At 39.4% G+C, this 21773-nt stretch overlaps 1 protein-coding gene across 2 annotated transcripts in view; it reads right to left on the minus strand.

The window, feature by feature from the left end:
- The window catches only part of STAM2 (signal transducing adaptor molecule 2), a 47378-nt gene extending 30115 nt beyond the window's left edge, over window positions 1-17263 (minus strand). For both annotated transcript variants that reach the window (XM_007078507.3, XM_007078506.3), the window contains exon 1: window positions 16749-17263. In XM_007078507.3, the coding sequence (XP_007078569.1) occupies window positions 16749-16788 (40 nt within the window). In that variant the 5' untranslated portion in view covers window positions 16789-17263. The remainder of the gene's footprint in view (window positions 1-16748) is intronic.
- Window positions 17264-21773: the final 4510 nt, after the last annotated feature.

Genomic DNA, 21773 nt, shown 5'->3' on the forward strand with positions numbered 1-21773 from the left:
CCACAGGGCTCTCAGAAGTAAGGGGTTTGGAAACAGCCCCATATGAGATATAATTCAGGAGGGAGGTGCTGCTGCCAGGCTGACAGCTTGGAAGCAGACAGCATAGATGTGGGGAGTGAATGGAAGCTGAAGACAAAGGAGGGGTGCTTGACTGCTGGTCACAATTGCTGAGCGCAATTATTCTGGTACCAGAGACTGGGAAGCTGGGTGATACCATTTTCACCTCTCCCAAGCATGCACACACACCTGCACGTGCACCACACCAATCCACCTCAGTAAGCTAAGCAGCACCATCTAGTGGAGAACAGCTGTTACGCCAAGCCCCATCCAACTGCGCCAACCAAGCTCAGGCCCTAGAGGACCACCACAAGTCTCTCCACCTGCTTAGTGCTTCACAGTTGACTTCCAGGGGAAACTAGATGTAATTTCATTTGGATTTCATTCTGTTCACGGGTCCATCTATTCATTTCTTGTCTTTGTTCTTTTCTTACTCTTGGATACAGAAAGAGAAAAATTTATTTTTATTTTCTGGGGTTTTTTAAATTTTTATTTTTTTTTTTTACTATTTTAACTTTTTAAAACATTTTTTGTAGTTTACTTTCTTCATTTCATTCTATTTTATTGCATACATTTTTTAAATTTTTAAATGTTTTCTTCCTTTTTTTTTCTTTCCCACATCTAATGAATTCGGTGAATTCAAAAGTACAGACAAGAAAAAAAACTTCTACCAACCTCTTTTGAAACCATGATGCTTATCTTTCCAGACATTTTTCTACATGAATACGGAAAAATAAAAATATATGTAAACTAAATAAAATAGAATCGTATGTATGAGGTGCCTCCAAAAAGAGCACCCAAAAGCTGATACATCCTTCCCTGCCAAAGTTATGAACAAGTTGAGAAACAAAGAATAAAATATCATTGCTATTACTAAAAGAAGCTGTAGGTTTATTAGATAAATGGGCTTGCTAACTGTGAACCTCAGAGGAGAGCATGTCTTAGCACTAAACAGGCACAGACTGCTCCCTGCAGGATAAGCCTCTGCACAACTTATTCCATGGAGGAGATGAGAAATCACTCGATGGCTGTGGAAAGACTCGCTAGCTCTGACACATCAATGAAGTGCATCCACTGGGCCAACTAGTCTCAAATTTACCAATCAGATAAGTCATTACATCAAGGTTGAAATGATTAAGGGAGCCAGAGCAGACTCAGGGTGAACACTAACGGAATTCCCTTCTCAGGAAGGAAACCTCAGAGGTAGAGAAAAAGTATTCCTCACTAATACTTGTGATCATATTAAATGTATTATTTGCTAACTTGCATTTCTACTTATATAAACACCTATGTTCATAATTATACACCTATAACAATATTTTTAAGTAACAGTGTGATGTACCATATATACAGAGTGGCCACAAAATACCTATACAATCAACACATTGATTTTTTTAAAATGCTTTCTCTGCCTTAAGTGCATTGTTTTTTACTATTTTTTTAAGTTTATGTATTTATTTTGAAAGAGAGAGCATGTGCACATGGGCTCATGAGTGGGGAGGGGAAGAGAGAGAGGAAGAGAAAGAAACCCAAGTGTGGAGCCCAATGTGGGGCTTGATCTCACAAAACATGAGATCATGACCTGAGCCAAAATCAAGAGTTGGATGCTCACCGGACTGAAACCCCCCCAGGCGTCCCAATACACCGTGATTTTAAATCCACCACGTACTCAGCCTCTCTTATACTCACTTGTATCACTCATACTGATGCCCCACATAGAAGAAATATAAGATAATTAACAGTGGTCAGGATTTCACACAGAGGCCCTTCAGCATACTTTGTCTTTCATATGTCTCCACCCGACCTCTCTTCCTCTCCTCAACCCCAATAATGAAGGTAAGCTCCATGATGGCAGGAAGTTTTGTTTTGTTCACTATTATTTCTAGTGGATGGAACAGTCTGAAGCACACAGTAGCTACTCAGTAAATTCTGGTTTGATAAATAAATTGAATGATGCTGGTTGCTCCTCCATATCCTATTACTGTGGGTACAATGATGCCCAATGTGGTCTTTCTAAAGTGTGCACAAAGTTTTGGACTAGCAAGAGCTTCTGGCCAGCTAGTTTGCTGAGCAAACCTCCAAAGGGGCTATACAGGATCAAACTTCACTAGCAACACCATGTGGCAATAAAAGGCAATAGCACTAGTGGGCTTATGAGGTTCCAGTTCTCTGCTTGTTTACTAAAGAGGAATGACAATACCTTTTTGGGAGTCTTAACCAAAACCCAAGGTAAGTAGGGAAGGGACTGTCTCAAGAAGGAGGCAAAGGGCTTCCTGTGCTGTGATATACAGGTGACTTCAATGGAGTCTGGAAAGCAAATCACATTTATTATACATGACTTGCCAGTCTCATGCTCATCCTTCTCTTTGCTTATGACAGGGTTTTGTTTTTGCTGTACAGATCTAACACTCCTTTTCATACTGTCATTTGATACAGTGTTTAGAACTACCTGATGATTCGACATTCAGCTATATTCTCTTTTATATATGTATTATTTCTCGCTAATAGGTAAATCTTTAGTCTCTCTGGAATTTCATTTGGTACATGGAAAGAAGCAGGGATAGAAAAATATTTTTACTAATTATTTGTCAGTAGTTCTAACATCTAAGAATCTATCATTTCCTCTTTGATATGAGAAGCCAAGCATCATCATTTACCAAATTTTGTCAGTACACATATGCATACAAAGAGTTGAATCTGATTTGAGACCATCTAATAACCTACCCATTATTGATTACTCGACTTTTAATGATTATTTTTTCAATTTCAGTCCTGTGATACACAATTAAATGTGAAATCTATTTAATACCTACCAAAAACCATTCCAACAATTTTAAGTATATCTAAACAGTGTTTTTTATTTTATTTAATTTTTATAGAAAATGGAAAAATCCTGATTTGAATACTCTATCCAGCATAGTTTATGGTCTACAAATACAGGGCTCACTCTTTTAAAAAAGTATAAAATCTGAAGACTTTATAATGGTCTGCCAAAAAGGATTTCATTTTTCAAGTGAACTAAGTAACAGTCAAATTATGTACTTAGGAGCATTTTAAACTCCTGGAAAAAATTTTAAATATTATAATTAAGGAACCATTCTTTTATAGCACTGTCACTTTGCCCAGTGTTGGGGGCATACTTCACATTATCCTGTGTCAAATGCATAGAGTGGGAGAGAGTTTAAAAAGCCCTCCTGCGGCCTAAATTCTAAATTTCCAGGGTTTGGTGGGTGTAAGTCATAATGTTTCATCACCAGGTTTTGATTATTGTATATAGAAAGCCTCAAATATCCTGAAATATTTCAGAAAGATTCTAGCAATATCATATTCCGTCCATCAATACCTATAAAGAACAAAAAGGCGCCCCCTCTACACAGTTCATTGTGTTTAGCATAAAACTTTAAAAAGAATTCAAGTCTACCCAGAAAACTTTTAATGAAATAGGCTCTACCAGTAATTTTTAAAATTTAACTATATAAAAGAAAAATGCTCAAAAGAGATTTATAAGGTTCCTCCTACTATGTTTGCAAATAAAAACTCATGACTGGTCTGCCTCCAACCATGGCAGAGTGTCCGCTATCAGATTTGCTATTCTACCAAAAACAAGAACAAAACAGGCCACAATATATAATGCAATTGTGTTCAGGAAATGAATAACAGGCAGTGCAGGTCTGAGATCTTTTGAGGGAAGGGAAATGTGAAGTAAGCCCCATAATGTCCCTAGTTTTTGCCTGGGAACACTTTCCTGTCCCAACACAAGGAGAACTAGCCCAAGTAGAGCAACAGACCAAATTTCTGAGGGACTTACCATGGGTCCTCGGTCAAGGGCTAGGCTACTTGAGTCTCTAAGAAGTCTAGCAGAGATCACCAACTATGGGGCTGAAAGGCTGTGCAGTGCAGGGAGTCTTTGCAGTTCTTGTTTGTGTTCCCACAAAATTCAGATATTGAAGCCCTAACCCACAGTGTTGCTGTATTTGGAGAATAAACCTCTAAAGGTTAAATGAGGTCATAAGGATGGGATCTTGATCCAATAGGATTAGTATCCTAATAAGAAGAGAACACAGAGCTCACTCTCTCTCTCTCTCTCTCTCTCCATACATGCGCCAAGAAGAGGTCATGCAAGCACACAATGAAAAGGTAGCCATCTGCAACCCAAGGGCAGAGACACCTCACCAGACACCAACCCTGCTAGGACCTTGCTCTTGGACTTCCCAATTTCCAGAACTGTGAGAAAATAAATTTGTTGTTCAATTCACCTAGTCCAAGGTAATTTGTTATGGCAGCCCAAGCAGACTAATACTCCACCCAACTAGAGTACAGAGAATATTTCAGGCATTCAACTGAAACACCAAAAGAGAATAAAGGCCCCCTATAATTTAATTCAATATCAAAACAGACCTGTCACACAAAGAAAACCAAAACGATCCTCTAATAACATAATTACCTGACAGAAAAAACTCAAGACTCTTTAAAGGAAGACAACATAACCTAGCCTCCTTGCAAAGAATAATCATAGTGAAGAGCATAATATAAAAAATTACCAGTATATGAGAAAGTATCCCATAATCAAGATAAAAGTAATCAATAAAAAGATAATAACATAACTGAAATATCAGAAATAGCAAAAGAAAAAAGTACTTTAAAGCAGGTGTTACCAAGAACTTAAACCAAAGGCTGGTGAGTGCTCAGCAGGGAAAAGGAAACTATAAAATTGAATTTGTAGAACTAAAAGGTACAATATCAACCAAAAAATTCACCAGATGGGCTTAAAAGCAGAATGGAGACCACAGAAACCGTGAATGTGAAGAAAAATCAAGAGCAGTTATCAAATTTGAAGAATAAAAAAATTTTTTTTAACTGAACAGTCTCCATATATTGATTTTTTAAAACTTGCTATGTAACCAATTACTGCAAATTAGTAGTTTAAAACACCCATTATTAGTTCATAGTCGTACAGTTAAAATCTATGTAGCCTTGGCTAGGTTATACGCTCAGAGTATTACAAGGCTTATTGTTGGTGTTTGATGTTACTTAACTAAAACATGATAACTAGATTCATGCATATTGGAACTATGTAAAGTGAGGCCTACCTGTACATTAAAGAAAGCCAAGTTTAAATCTTTCCTCAAATGTGCATGAACTATCAAAACCTAGAAATAATCTAGGACAATATACATAATATATTCTCTAAATGCAATGCTTTTTTATTAGACCAAATGTAATACCCAACCAGATGGAAATTAACAATGAGACATATAAATAATTAAGACTGTAACAAAGCAATACAAAAACTTGTTATAAATAGGATATGACATACCAGTATCTTGGGACATAACTAAAGCAATGCTTAGAAGGTAGACAAAATTTGTTTTTTATGTATTAGTAAGAAAAAGACTAATTATTTTTATACCTTAAAATTGTAGTAGGAGAATAGGAGAAAACTGGAAAAAACTTTTTTTCAATAGCAAAAATAAACTGGAAAATGGAAAGTAAATGAAAAGAATTCATTTTTGGTTTGTAACAGGAAACCACAGCTGACAGCTTTTACTAAAGATATAAACATGTTCTTTCTTTGGACCAATTCATTATGAACTAAATAATTACTGAAAATATAGTAGAGCCAATTCTTTCTAGTTTGTAAATAAATCATCGGGCACCTGGGTGGCTCAGTTAAGCATCCGACTCCATCTCAGCTCAGGTCATGATCTAATGGTTTGTGAGGTTGAGCCCTGAGTCAGGCTCTGTGCTGAGAGGCTACTTGGGATTCTCTCTCCCCCCCCCCCACCCCCTGCCCCTTCTCTGCTCGCACTCTCTCTCTCTCAAAATAAGTAAATAAACTTTAAAAAATAAAATAAATCATACATGTTTAATGATTAAAATAACAATATATACTTGTTATTAAGTTTCCAGACCATACAATTTTTGTGTAAATTTAGACTAAAAATATTTAAATGTCCAAAGCCTCAACCTGACGTTTATAAATATTTCACCTCTTTCTCTGACTTCAATAACACCCATACTTAGCATTCTACAATACTTGGGTTTAACATACATTTTCTCATTTACTCCTCATTTAATGTCTTGATTTGTTTGGGTATATTTCATTGCTGTAAATCTTCAGTTTACTCTGGGGAAAGCAGTAATATAAATTTTACCTTAAAATACACTGTTCATGGGGAGTGACTCCGTCAGTTAAGCATCCCACTCGTGGTATCAGCTCAGGTCATGATCTCATGGTTCCTGAGATAGAGCCTGACATCAGGCTCCACATTAGGCTCTGTTCTGACAGCACGAAGCCTGCTGGGGATTCTCTCTCCCTCTCCATCCCTCTCTCTACCCTTCCCCCACTTGCATGTGAGTGAACATGCTCACTCGCTCTCTCTCAAAATACATAAACATTGAAAAACATACACTGTTCATTATCTTCTAAAATGAAAACCTACTTACCACTCTGAGTGCTGAATGATAGGTAATAATTTTTTTTGTTTATTATTTTTGAGAGAGAAAGAGAGACAGAGAACAAGCGGGGGGGGGGGGAGAGAGAGAGGGGGAGAGAGAGAGAGGGGGAGAGAGAGAGAGAGAGAGAGAGAGAGAGAGAGAGAGAATCAGAAGCAGGCTCCATGCTGTAAGCTGTCAGCATAGAACCTGACGTAGGGCTCAAGCCCACAGCCTGTGAGATCATGACCTGAGCTGAAGTTGGCCGCTTAACCCACTGAGCCACCTAAGCGCCCTGGTAATTTAATTAAGAAGTAACAACTTCAAAACATTTTACATATACTAAACCAGTTACACTTCAATCCAACAAAGTAAGGATTCCCCATATTGTAGATGAGGAAACATACACAGAAAAGTAACACAAGATCACACAACTACTAAGTAGTAAAACAGGGATTTCAATTTGGGAAGTCTAGCTCAGAGTATCCTCTCTAGTGTAAATATTAAACAAACTGCCTCTTGAGTGCAATTTTTGTTCAAAACTGCTAATGTAACTCTTCCCAACAAGTTAATTTTCAGTTTCCCTATATACGAGTATTTTAAACATATTGAATAGGACAAACACAAATTCAAGTCTTATTTATAAGGAAAGGATCATCCAGTATCATCTAATCTACAGCCACATCATCTAATAATACAATATATTTATAGCTTCTTGCTCTGGTAGAATACTTAGAAGAGTGACTGCCACTCTTTTGATTTCACGTGTTACCACTAACATTTTTGGGGGGGACTAGGAAGAGTTAGGTGAGTTAGGCACGTAAGGAAGTTAGGGAGGGGGAAAACCACATCAAAATCACCTTTTACTGCCTTCTAATATTACAAACCATCTGTTAAAAAAGGCAAAAGGTCTGGGCGCCTGTGTGGTTCAGTTGGTTAAGCATGTGACTTCGGCTCAGGTCATGATTTCATAGCTCATGGGTTCGAGCCCAGCATCAGGCTCTGGGCTGACAGCTGAGTCGGGACCCTGCTTCGGATCCTTTGTCTCCCTCTCTCTCTCTGCCCTTTCCCCACTCACATTCTGTCTCTCTCTCAAAACCAAATGAAACATTAAAAAAAAAAAATTTTTTTTAAAGGCAAAAGGTCTAAGACCAACCTTTATATTCCTGCAAGTTCACTTTCTGACTGGCTATTACTTCCAAGGTCCCATCTCTAACCTGTCAGGTGAGACCCATGCCACCTCCCAACTCCACAAAATGGGCATGCTCATTTCCGCAAACACACTTACATTAGGGAAAAAAGAAGAAAACAGAAAGGTAGTAAGCATAATTGTAATTGACCTATCAGGAAACCTCATGTGCAAGCTGGAAAAAAGGAAAAATGAGTCTCTAAAGTAGCCAAAACGTCATAAGCAGAGGAGAATCAAAAGCAGTTAGACTGGACAGGGGATCACATGACCTCTGCAAACTAAGGAAATCATTATGCATACTCTGTATGCACCTGTGAAGTACACATATCACCCATTAAACACTTAAGACCTGTCTTCTATACACCCAGCTCTGAAACTACCTTACTAGCCTAAGGTCTCTAGATAGGTCACATCAGCTCAGACACAAATCTGAATCATGTTCTTATTTGTAAAATGGAAATTAAGATGGCTACCATGCTTAAAAGAGGAGTTGTGAAAAGATAAGTAGATGAAACACTTAAACAGATACTTCAAAAAAGAGGCTATTCATTCATTCATTTTTTTAAGTAAGCTCTACATTCACCATGGGGCTTGAACTCACAACTCCAAGATCAGCAATCGTATGCTTCATCAACTGAGCCAGCCAGGTGCCCCTCAAATACATATGTTCAAAGGTGTCCAACATCAATAGTCATCAGATAAATGCATATTAATACAATAGTGAGATAACACTAGAATGGCTAAAATTCTTAAAGTATACCACCAGTTACAAATTTCTGACATGAAATTGAAGTCATATGAGCTAAAAATAAATAAATGGCATACTTCAGAATACTGACTATGTTATGTGGGGCACCTGGGTGGCTCAGTCAGTTGAGTGTCCGACTTTGGCTCAGATCATGCTCTCGCGGTTCCTGAGTTCAAGCCCCACATCGGGCTCACTGCTGTTAGCACAGAGCCTGCTTTGGATCCTCTCTCTCCCCTCTCTACCCTTCCCCAGCTTGTGTTCTCTCAAAACTAAACAAACAAACAAACATTAAAAAAAAAAAAAAACACACTGATTTTCAGAGGACAATGTCTGATCTGTGTCACACTGACCTTCTTAAGTTCAATCCCTAAACTAAATACAAATAAATATTTATTCACTATCAAGTAAAGCAACAGAGCCTCATTAGGCAATAATGTTAAAAAAAAAAAAAAGTTCTTCCCCTTCCACCCTCAAGGGCATAGCACTACTAGGAAAACCAAAACATGTCTATGCTAGATTTAAGCAGAGTTTTTAGAAAAGAATGTTAAGATAATTCATCCCATGACATATGAAAGCAAAAGAAGCTGGTCAGATTACAATAAAAAATCCCTTCTGGTTCAAATGAACTAAATTCTGAGCCACTACAATTATCATGTTGCATGTGAAAATTAATAAATGCTTCATAAAAGAATATTTACTGACCAGAGTCTGAGAGTTTTTAGATACAATAAAAATTTCACTAGCAAACAAGTTTTTTTCATCCTATATCATTACTATCATTTAAAAATTCTATTAAATAGAGATACTGCACATAATACAAATTTTCAATTTTTCATTTCTCTTCATACTTTTATAAAAGACCTATTAAATATAACTTCTGAGGATGCACTGAAAGTCAGTCAGAACTGTAAGTACTTCATGGGATCTTCAGTTTTCAACATTCCTTAACCAGAGGAAACTAAAGAAAATCCTCCTTGAACGGAACAGTGATGGCTGATACAAGCAAGTCTCAATGGTAAAGAAATAGAAGTCTTTCACAGGGTGTTGTAGGAGAGGTGCTTATCCTTCAGACACCAGCAGATATACGCCCATTAAAAAAAATAACGTTAAGGGTGGTCTAAAAGATGGGAGCAAAATTTATTACTCCAAAAGAAAACTGAAGGTGCCAATAAGCCAATGTGAAACTCAGCCCTAAAAAGGAAAGGATACGGGAAAAAGAGGAGCAACATCAAAATGTCTCAGGTTTCTAGAAATATTCTCACCAATGGGGATTGACAAATATTGCTGATTGACAGATATCTGAAATAGGAAAGAAGACTATAGGTAAAAACATTTTTAAAAACTTTGTAAAAGACAAAGTGAAAAACCAAAAGGAGTCAGGAGGGAAAAGGCTAGATCTGGGGATAAAGGCAACCAAGGAAGGAAAAAAATAAATTTGAAAAAAAATACATATCCTTAAGTTTTATTTTGATATTTAGGGGACAGATGCTCAGAATTATCAGTTGTCAAGTAACCAGACTTTGATATTCTATACTACACACTATAAATAAGGTCTACTCTTTTAACACTCAAAACACCTTTACGTTTCTTTCATTTAAACAAAAAAAAAAGTGGCGTCGAGACACATCCACCTAAGAACACTTCTATGGTATTATGTTGTATATTCATTCACTTGTAGAAAAATTATCCTCTTGCCCTCTTGCCTTACTTTCAAACTATAATCTAAGTAAGCTTAGAACTAAATATTATTGTAAGGAATAAAAACATCTATTTTTAATTACCAACATCATCAGTTCACATGAAACAAAAATTATAATGCCTTTTCTCTTAAATTCTAAGAGCATAAAAGAAATTTCCTTTTAGGATTTCACCACTCTGATCATAAACCCAAATGAAAGAACAAAGGCCAAAAACAGCTAAGACAGAGGAACTTGCCCAAGGCCACTGGCATTTCAATGTGGTATTGGTGCAGAATAGATAGAGAATAGTGTAGAAGGACAGGAAGCAGAGACACAGACTTCATAAAAGGAAATGTACTGTAAGGAAAGAGTGTTTCCAAAGTCATGGGGAAAGGACAAACAATGCAATAAGTAGTGATCAGACAACTGATTGTTGCCTACTATACACTGATTATCCAAATTCCTCCTCAGATCCTATGCAAAGATCAAGTCCAGGTGGATTAAAGACCTAACTATGAAAATCAAAACTCTAAACTTTCAGAAAAAATATGAGAAGATCCTTATAACCTCAGGGTACAGAAGGCTTTCTTTTTTTTTTTTTTTTTAAAGTTTATTATTTATTTTTGAGAGAGAAGGAGAAAGAGAGAGAAAGCAAGCAGGGGAGAAGCAGAGAAAGGGAGACAGAGGATCTGAAGCAGGCTCCACGCTGTCAGCACAGAGCCCAATGCAGGGCTCGAACCCACGAACCGTGAGATCATGACCTGAGCTGACGTTCCACGCTTAACTCACGGAGCCAGCCAGGTGCCCTGAGAAGGCTTTCTTCAAGTAAGAAAAATGAGGGCACCTGGGTGGCTTAGTGTCAAACTTCGGCTCAGGTCATGATCTCACGGTTCCATGGGTTCAAGTCCCACTTGGGGCTCTGTGCTGACAGCTCAGAGCCTAGAACCTGTTTCAGATTCTGTGTCTCCCTCTGTCTCTGCCCCTCCCTCATTTGCACTCTTTCTGTCTCTCTCTCTCAAAAATAAATAAACATTAAAATAAATTAACAATAAATTTAAAAAACAAGAAAAATGAAATCAGACAGTATCACTGAATTAAAACTTAGATTTTCAGGGCACCTGGGTGGCTCAGTTGGTTAAGCGTCCGACTTTAGCTCAGGTCATCATCTCATAGTTTGTGAGTTCAAGCCCCATGTCAGGCTCTGTGCTGACAGCTCAGAGCCTGGAGCCTGCTTCAGATTCTGTGTCTCCCTCTCTCTCTGCCCCTCTCATGCTCTGTCTCTCTCTGTCTCTCTCTGTCTCTCAATAATAAATAAACATTAAAATTTTTTTTAAAAATTAAACTTAGATTTTCTTAATAAAAGACATCAGAAAATAAAACACAACAAATTGAGATATACACCTGCAACTGACATAATCAACAAAAGATTAGGAGAGAATGTACAAGGAACTCTAAACTCAGTAAGAAAAAATAACCCAACAGAAAAATAAGTAACAAGCAGATAATGTATAGAAAACAGAATAACCACGAAATAGATGAAAAGATGCTCAACTTTACTAACAATGAAGTTGAAATGAAATGAAAACACTGCCTACCCTATTTCACACCCATCAAATGGGAATAAATTTTAAAAAATATGGCAATACCCAGTGTTCGTAATGATGTGGAACAAGAACGAACTTCACTACCACTGCAGGTGGGAATAAAATCTCCCACAAGCACTTGGAAAGGCAGTTCTACACTAATATTTTGCAAGTTTTCACTATCTAAACTTTAATTAAGGCATTCCCCTTCAAGACACAATCCCTAGACAATCTCTCACTCACGTAAACAAGAAAACATGAGTAAGAGCCTTTACTGCACTATTGTCTATAGGAAAAATGGAAAAAACTTCATGTCCATTAATAGGAGAATGAACAAATAATGTGGTACATTTGTACAGTGGAATATTACATAACTATTAAAATTAATGGAAGTAGAGCAATAAATATCAACAGAAATAATCGACAAAAATGCTGAGGTGCATTCACAAAATGCAAATAACAAAGAATGACACTTTTTATAAAGTTTACAAACAAATACAATACATACAGTATATTTGTAGGTATATTATATCATAAAACAGAGTTGTATCTTTTTGGAGTGTTTAACTCTGAGAAGGAAGGAAAAAGAATTGGATCAGGAAGCTACTAAATACACCAGAGAAATTAAACTCTATCAGGAATTTTTCTTAAAAAAAAAAGTGTATAAAATATTAGGCTGGACAGAGTTGGCTGATAGGAAAAGGACTTTAGGTCATAACCTATACTTTATGTTAAAATACATTAATTAAAATTTGTAACTATCTGAAAGCTTAACGCTGTAAGCAAAATACAGAATGAAATTGGCTGTTAAAGCTACCATTCTCATCCATAAGCAAAAAAATTTTTAATTGTAAGTTTTTGCAAAGATCACAGCAACCTCATTGTGTTCAAGCAAGTATGTTAATAAGTATGTAAATGTTATAAATTTGAACATATTAAGTAAATTGTATTATAGGAATACTATCCATTTTTTATGTAAACTTTTTTTTAAAAATTTTTAATGTTTGTTTATTTTTGAGAGAGAGAGAGAGAGACAGAGCGTGAGCAGGGGAGGGTCAGAGAGAGGGAGACACAAAATCTGAAGCAGGCTACAGGCTCTGAGCTATCAGCACAGAGCCCAACGCTGGGCTCGAAATCACACACTGTGAGATCATGACCTGAGGTGAAGTCGGAAGCTTAACAGACCGACCCAGCCAGGCGACCCTCTTTTTTTTTTTTTTTTTTTTTAAAGTAAGCTCTATGCCCAACCTGGGGCTTGAACTCAGGACCCCCAGATAAAGAGTTGCATGCTCCACCCACTGAGCCAGTCAGATGCCCCTATAAGCATTTCTTATAAAACTTCACTGGAGAAGATTCCATGACCAAAAGCCCAAGTTACCTCATGGTCAAGCTCGTCTAACACAAATGAAAGAAACAGCAATATGTGCATTCAAATGTCACTTAAAAAAGTCTACTTTTAAGACGAAAGTTCGCCCTTCAATGCACTGTGTCAGAAGCATTTTACAGAGGTAGAATTTGAGCTCAGCTTTGTGAGACACAAGTTAGTGTATCTGTAAGGGAGGCAATACCAAGGTTGTTGAAAAAAGAAAAAGGTGGGGTGCCTGGGTGGCTCAGTCGGTTAAGTCTCCGGCTTCGGCTCAGGTCATGATCTCATGGTTCGTGAGTTTGAGCCCCGCGTCAGGCTCTGTGCTGACAGCTCAGAGCCTGGAGCCTGCTTCGGATTCTGTGTCTCCCTCTCTCTCTGCCCCTCCCTCCCTCCCTCCCTCTCTCTCTCTCTCTTTCTCTCTCTCTCTCAAAAGTAAAGATAAAAAAAAGAAAAGAAAAAGGCTATCACTGAATAGTAAATGGTACAAAGGCAAAGAATGGCAAAAAAAAAAAAAAAAAAAAGAAAGAAAAGAAAAAGAAAAAGGTTGTCTGGCTTGAGTATCAAGACAAAGGATGTCTGAGTAAGAACCAAACGTGGAGAGTAGAACAGACGTCCTGACTTGGGAAGCAATGTAGGGAAACTGAGAAAATTGGTACAAAATATAAGGAAATGACATCTTCCTTTTTAACACTAACCACTTAATCCTCCTACTGTGGCTCTGTCCCTCATGTTTCACTCTCCCCTTGGAATTCCCTCACAATGGCTGCCCCAACCAGGCTCCACCTCAAGAACGCTTACACACCTTGGGGGTGACCGAGGATGGTGGCATGTGTGTGGGTGTATTTTTTACTTCAGCCCAGCTTCAAAGGAATTTTATGGAACAAAAAATAAATGCAGATTTGAAGAAATCCAATAAAATATTTAAAGATCTCTAATGCTACGACAGCTGACATACCCTTCAGGGTTTATAGGATCTGACTCCAAGAAAAAAATAGGAACCTGCCAAAGATCCTTACTTCCTAGGCTTTGGCCTGCTTCCATCTGACAAGTCATTTACCATCAACAACTTATGAATGCCTTCATAGACATTCTGACCCACTACAGCTTTTTCTCAAGGTCTGAGGAAAGAATTTCTTCCCCACATGAATAAGGTCAGAAAGAATTCTCAACCCCAGTGAAACTGCACCTACAAAAGGAATGTAGTTTCATCTCTAAAAACCCTTAATTATAAAATGACCATATACAATTCTGCAGGCAGAATTGCTGTCAGGAAAGGAGTGGGGGAGAGAGAGAATAATGTCAACACCTTTACAGAGAAAGCATGTGCCTGAAAAGTCCTTGCTGTCTCTTCAGGGAAGTTGACTTTTAAAGAAAAAAGGAATGTAAAGCATCTTGTGTATTTCTAGCACTGTATTTATCACACTATATGACAATTATCTTTTTATATGTGTATGTATCCTCCATTAGACTGAGAGTTCCTTGAGGGCAGGGATTTTTGTGTCCCCAGAACTTAACACAAATCTGAAACACAGTAATCACTCAATGCCTGTGTGCTGAATGAAAAGTGAACAAAAGAATGACAAAGAAAATAAATATGAACAAAAGAATGACAAAAAAATCTGACTGAATCACAAAGGGTAAGTGAAAAGGCAACGACACTGCAAAGGAACATATTCCTGTAGACATTTTAAATTAAATAATAACTTTCTTATATTACTTAACTATTTCAAATTTAAAAGAGATTTAAGTTCTGAAAAATGTGACATATAACTTTTCTTCTGTGATACAGAGTTAAGGGCAATTTAAACTCCTTCCTATTTCATTCCACTTTTTCTTCTAATTCCATTCATTTGTCTAACAGAAGTTACCGGTGGGCCTTGATCAAACTTGCTTTTACTATCAAACTGACTTTTGGACGGTGACTTCAATCATACTTAAACTAACAAGGACTTGAAGCTCTGGTTGGTGGCACTGCCCATGAAATGATCTCTACACAGCAGTGGTTTTTGTTTGAACAGCAGTGCCTCTTTTACTACAGTGGCATTAAACTGTGATCCACTAAGACATTCAGGGACATCAAGAGTCACTGAGGGGAAGGGTTAGGAAGGCAAAACAGGCAGAGCAACTCCGCCCACTTCTACCAGTTTTCAAACAGAAAACAATAGGCTTCTGGGAAAGATTTCCCTTGAAGAAAGAGTTCTACAGATTTTCAAGTCAGAAAATAATTTGTCTTATTCTATTTTGACTTGTTTTATTTCACTAAGACAAAACGAAAGTCTTCAAATCAGCAATAAAAAGGAGAGGTCTCACTGGAACAACAGAAGACGTCCTTAGGTGTTCGTAAAAGCAGAGCCTGTGAGCCTCGACCTGATGCTTCCTAGATTTATGCCAGTCACCTGTGTTAATCCACCAAGAAAAAAGCTTAAAGAAATTATGGAAATACATATTTTTTTTTATTTTTTTTTAATGTTTATTTATTTTTGAGACAGAGAGAGACAGAGCATGAACGGGTGAGGGTCAGAGAGAGGGAGACACAGAATCTGAAACAGGCTCCAGGCTCCGAGCAGTCAGCACAGAGCCTGACGCGGGGCTCGAACTCACGGACCGCGAGATCGTGACCTGAGCCGAAGTCAGCCGCTTAACCGACTGAGCCACCCAGGCGCCCCTGGAAACACATATTTGAAGACTATATAAGGGTCAAAAGATAATAATAAATTTTTTAGGTCTCTAGGAATAGAAGAAGGTTCTAACATACATTGTATTTGACTTTTGAACCTGTTTTTGGAATCACATAACACACCAAAATAGGGCACTTTCTATTAAGTCTACTCATCATTAGAAAAATGTAACTGAAAAGGTGGCTCACCGCTTTGATGTGCTGTATTCTATGCGACTGGCAATTTTCAGCCATGGGTTTTTCCATTCCACTAAGTCCTAAAACTCTACCTAGGGTTCTGTTAACTCCTGCTACAGAAATGTGTACGTGGCCAGTTTATTTTACTGTTTTTCTCATTCCACAATCACTAAAGACAGCAGCAGAACTCTTACAACTCCAACAAATAAAATAGTAGTTGTTCTGATCTGTTTTGACATTCTAGGGTTTTCCTTTTCATACCCTAAGACACAGCATCTCGTAGCACTTGCGCCGTCCATGGATAGAGAGTAACACTCCCAAGCATTGTAAATAAATCCCAAAGCTATGCTATCAGAGCTTGGATGCGTTTGTATATGAGTGAGGTGAAATGGGTTTCTCCTATTGAACGGAGGCAAGTCGAGGTCCCTAGTGTTGCGCTGCCTCAGACAGCTGGGTCTGTCCACCGCGGCACCATCTCAAAGCCGGGGGTGAGGGGTGGGGGGAACGGGAATGAACCAACTACAGAGGGAGCAGGAAGTTTGTATCATAAACTCCGCAATTGCTTAATTAGTCCAGTCCCCTGCGAACCACAGGCTCTTCCCTATTCCTGCGATAGGCAAAGAGAAATAACCTCTTTTTCAGGGTGTCCAATCTCAGGTAAGAGGTACTCTCCAGACTGCCAGCGACGCGCCAAGGTAGCCCCACTGAAACGTCCCCGCGACTAGGCAGCGGCGCCGCCCCCTTCTCTCCCTTTGCTTGGCTTTCCAGTCCTCGGAGTCGCCACCGCCCACTTTCTAGCACGACAAACAGCGTTCTGTGCGCGGGCCCAGCACTTACCCACGTCTTGCTCGAAGGGGTTTGCAGTGAACAGAGACATCTTGCCGGTGCCCGAGCCCTAAACGCTGTGGTCTGGCCGAGGCTCGGCGGCTGCTCCGAGCTGGGTGACCCGCGGCTGCCGCTTCCTAGACGGCTCCGCTCCGACCGCGTCCTCGCACTTCCGCCACCGCCACTGTCCAGCCCCCGCCTGACAGGCCAGCTGCCGATTCGCACTCCACCCCCTCGCTTCGGCCTAACTCCTCTCCCGGAACGAGGTCCCGCCGGCGCGGGGATTCTTTCAGCGCACCTGTCGCCTCCGCCTCTCAGGAAGAGGCAGCAGCCCTGTCCCAGACTTTCGTGGGTGGTCAGGCGGCCGCCGCGGCCACCTTTCCATCGCTAGGACCCCGGCAAGCCACGGAGCAGGGGACCTTCGGGGCCGGAAGTTGTCGCGCCTAGAACTGGGCAACCCTAGAGGCCCGGAAGCCGCTGTGCGTGCGGCGATACCCGGAGGGCCGCGGTGTTGCCGGATTTTCCGCCTTTGGAGTCTCTAGTTCTCGCTAATTTAATTCGTTCCTAAGCTGCAGCCTAGTCCCTCGAGGGCGGACCAGTGGCTGCGTTCGCGTCACAGTCCCGTTGCCCTGGAAATGGATGGAGCCTCCGCACCCCACCCCTGCTGGAATAACCCTCCTGGAAATCGGTGGTGGACCTATGGCTCTGTGGGGGACTCCCTAACTTTTCGCTTTCCATCGTGTTCTCTGAACACGTGATCACACTGCTTGACTCTGGGAATCCAAAGACGAATGAGGCACAAACTCCCTGTTTTCAAGTTGCAGACAGTTTTGTAGGGCCAGTGTATAGCTTACACAAGACCGTATATTACGATCCTAATAGAGGGGTCACAAACTCATATCCATAGGAGCCAGCCAGATACTTAGATGAATGTAAAAGTGCAAGCATGCTTCCCAACCACACACTCCCTATTCTTCGTACCCCTGCTTTCTTTCTCTGTAGCATTTATCACTTTCTAATAATTTACGTAATTACTATGTTTTCTGTCTCTCCTCTTTAGAATACAAACTCCGTTACCAGTTTTGTTGACTGCATTATCCCCAGCATCCAATACAGTGTCTGGCAAGTAATGGGTGCTCAATAAGTACTTTTCGAATGTACTTGTGACTATCCAACTGAACAGTACATATCTAAAGATGGCAGCTGCTGGTAAACTTTAGCCATTTGTTGCAGTGTGGGCCCCACTAGAACTTAAATGATTTTAAAATGTTTAGGATTGGGGCGCCTGGGTGGCTCAGTCGGTTAGGCAGCTGACTTCGGCTCAGGTCATGATCTCGCGGTCCGTCGGTTCGAGCCCCGCGTCAGGCTCTGTGCTGACAGCTCAGAGCCTGGAGCCTGTTTCAGATTCTGTGTCTCCCTCTCTCTGACCCTCCCCCGTTCATGCTCTGTCTCTCTCTGTCTCAAAAATAAACAAACGTTAAAAAAAAAAAAATTAAAATGTTTAGGATTACTTTCACATTTTAACAATGGGTCAAACAAAACCATTTTACAACCTTTAGTATAAAGAGGATGTATAGAAGAGTGAACCCTTGCACATGGAATACTTCAGAACAGTGGTTGCATATACTATAAAGATAGGTGCACAAATAAACATTTGTGCTGGTTTTCAAAAACTGAACTTAGGATATTAAAGATCTGTTTGGAGACTTTGTAGATGGTTTTGTCTAGGATTAAGACTTAGTGTTGGAAGGGAAAACTAGGTAAAGAGGAAATAGATTTGTAAGAGCCTTAAAGAAGCTAAGATTTTAATTTTAGCATATAAGGCACGAAATACTCATTTAAAGATTTTGAGCAGCAGAGTAACATGCGAAAAAGAGTTCCTGGATAGTAATCTGACATCAGCATGCATGATGTATTTGAAGAAGCAGACCCTGGCAGAACAGTTTCGGAGGCTATGGCAGCACTTGAAAGCCATTAGAAGAGGTACTGTAGAGGAGCTCGTGTTGAGACAGGAAGGAGCACAGGGTTGAGGATTAGCAGTGGAAACCATTAACATTTTAAAGACAGTCCTCTGCATCTTTAAGAGCAAGCATACCCAATAATCTATAGGTATTTATCTTTCTCTGGGTGTCCTCAGTCTCTTCGTGAGTTCCTCCAATTAACAAATTTCCTAATGGTCACTAAGAGCCAGACTCTGTGTTAGAAACGAGAGGATACAAAGATTGTCTGTTGCTACTTCACCTAATGAAGTTATTGAGGAATTAAAAGATATGTTAGTGACTGCTCACAAATTCTGGTGTGTAAAGAAATGCAACTTTTTCATTTTTCTATAATGCAACCTCTTTTGAGGCCCCTAACAGGGGCTCCCTGATAACAGAAAATGATCTTATCAATTTCAGTTCAATTCAGTTCTTTAGTTTTCTTGGTTATTTTGGGTTTACGCTCAACAAATATATAATATCCTGACCTCAGACCACTTTCCCTGAGCATATACCAAGATCCATCCCCAGCCATGTGTGTTCTTCCAGTTCTGCCAGTAAATGTTTGGTGAAGAATCCTTTTTCTTTCAAAACAGGGACAGTGCTTCCCCAGTAAGACCATAATGAGAGCTGACCCTAGTTACTGGTCTAGAAACACTGGAGATGGTTGTGGCAAATCTCAAGAAGGGAATCTTTTGGAAGGCATCTTCATAAGGTGAGACTTCTGTGTGGTCTTCAAAACGAGGTCACTATTCTGTAGCAAGGGTGAGTGTCCCTAGTCCAGAGGACTGAGGTAAATCTATCCATTAAAAATTCTCAAGAGTATCCACCCAGGTATCTCCATCCTAGGTCTTAGGGTGTCAGGGTCTCAGTCTTCTCCCTTCGGAGCCCTGACTTTAATTTAGGAGATATGCGGTGAGTTTCTGAATTCAACCTTCTTCTAAATTCTGCAACTCTCAGAGTCAGGTCCTGAGTTTAATTTTTTTTCTTTTTTTTTAACTATCATCTGTCCCTCTGGCTATAGTAAATAAAGCACTCTCATCCCCCCTCCTCATTTTTTTCTTTGTGTTTCAGTTGGATAATCTCTCCCTCTTTCTCTGATGAATGGTATATTCTTTTCCATGAATTTCCAAAGCATTTTGTTTGTGTTATTTTTTTAAATATTTTTTTTTATTTTGGAATAATTTTAAATTTACAAAAAAGTTACAAAGATAGTATAGAGAGTTCTCATTTACCCCTCATCCTGTTTCTCCTGTTAAGATCTTATGGTTCCATGATACGTTTGTCAAAACTAAGAAACCAACATTGGCTCATTGCCATTAACTAAACTCCAAACTTTATTTGTACTTTACCAATGTTTACATTAATGTCCTCTTTTTTTCCCCAGGTATGTCAGGGTTCCCCAAGACCATCCCAATTTCAAAGACTTGCCAGGACTCAAGAGTCAACATGTAGTCATCCTCATGACGATGATTTATTACAGTGAAAGCATTAAAAAACAAAATCAGCAAAGAGAAATGGTACATGGGGTGAAGCTCATTGTAGATTCAATGCCTAGGATTTTTATTAGGGCTAGTCACACAGGCACCCTCTAGCTAACATGCACCCAAATTTCTAGACTCGCAGAAGGAAAGCAGGTGTTCTGCATAAACCGTGTTGTTTTTATAGTTTAGGTGCCATGAGTCATACTTATAAGGGAATTGTGGGAGTTCTCCCAAAAATCTAAGCTCCCAGACACTAGTCAAGGACCAACCTTGCAAGCAGGCCTTTTATAAGGATAGCAATCTCAAGACTGCAATATTATCTCATTTCTGCATACCAAGGTACCACATATCATTTAGTGGCCATGCCTCCTTAGTTGTCTCTGGTTTGTGGCAATTTATTAGTCTTGTTTTTCATGACCTTGATAGCCTTGAGGAGTGATAATCAGATATCCTGCAGAGTGTCCCCGAATTGAAGTTTGTCTCATGTCTTTTTTGTGCTTAAATAGGCATTACAGGGTTTTGGAAAGAATACCTCTGAGGTGAGGTATCCTCATCACATTATTGTAGGGGGTACATGATGTCCACATGATTTCTGGTGATGGTAACTGTTCAGCACTTGGTAAATGTACCAGCTGCCAAGTTCTTCCGCTTTATAGTTAATAGTTTTCTCTTTCCATACTCTATTCTTAGGAAGCAGGTTACTGATGGGGTACTGGGTGGCTCAGTCAGTTAAGCATTCGACTTCGGCTCATGTCAAAATCTTGCAGTTCATGAGTTGAAGCCCCGCATCCAAGCCCTGCCTAGGGCTCTGTGCTGACAGCTCAGAGCCTGGAGCCTGCTTCCGATTCTGTGTCTCCCTTCCTGTCTCTCTCTCTCTCTCTCTCTTTCTCTCTCTCTCTCTCTCTCAAAAATAAATAAACCTTGGGGCGCCTGGGTGGCGCAGTCGGTTAAGCGTCCGACTTCAGCCAGGTCACGATCTCGCGATCCGTGAGTTCGAGCCCCGCGTCAGGCTCTGGGCTGATGGCTCGGAGCCTGGAGCCTGTTTCCGATTCTGTGTCTCCCTCTCTCTCTGCCCCTCCCCCGTTCATGCTCTGTTTCTCTCTGTCCCAAAAATAAATAAAAAACGTTGAAAAAAAAAATTAAAAAAAAAAAATAAATAAACCTTAAAAAACATTTTTTAAATTTAAATTTAAGGGAATCAGGTTACTGAGTCTAGCCCATCCTTAAAGGGAAGAGAGGGAATTAAGCTTTACTTTCTGTAAAGGTGAATATCTAAATATATTATTAGAATTCTCCTGTAAGGAAAATTTGTCTCTTTTCTCCTATATATGTATTTATTAAATTGTTTAATTATGTCCAGGATGAACTCATGTATTTTATAGTTTGAGTTGAAATCCAATAATATGTTTTGTTATTGTTGCTGTCTTGTTTGGTTTTGCTCAAATTGTTCCAGCTTTGGTCACTGGGTGCTCTTCTAAATGACTTCTAAGTCCCCCCCATTTTTTTTTTTTTTTTGAGAATTTCTTTACTTTCTGGTACTACAATGCTTCAGGCTCATCTTGTATTTTCTCTGC

This window comes from Panthera tigris, chromosome C1, assembly GCF_018350195.1.
Source record: "Panthera tigris isolate Pti1 chromosome C1, P.tigris_Pti1_mat1.1, whole genome shotgun sequence".
In the NCBI taxonomy this organism is placed as follows: Eukaryota; Metazoa; Chordata; class Mammalia; order Carnivora; family Felidae; genus Panthera; species Panthera tigris.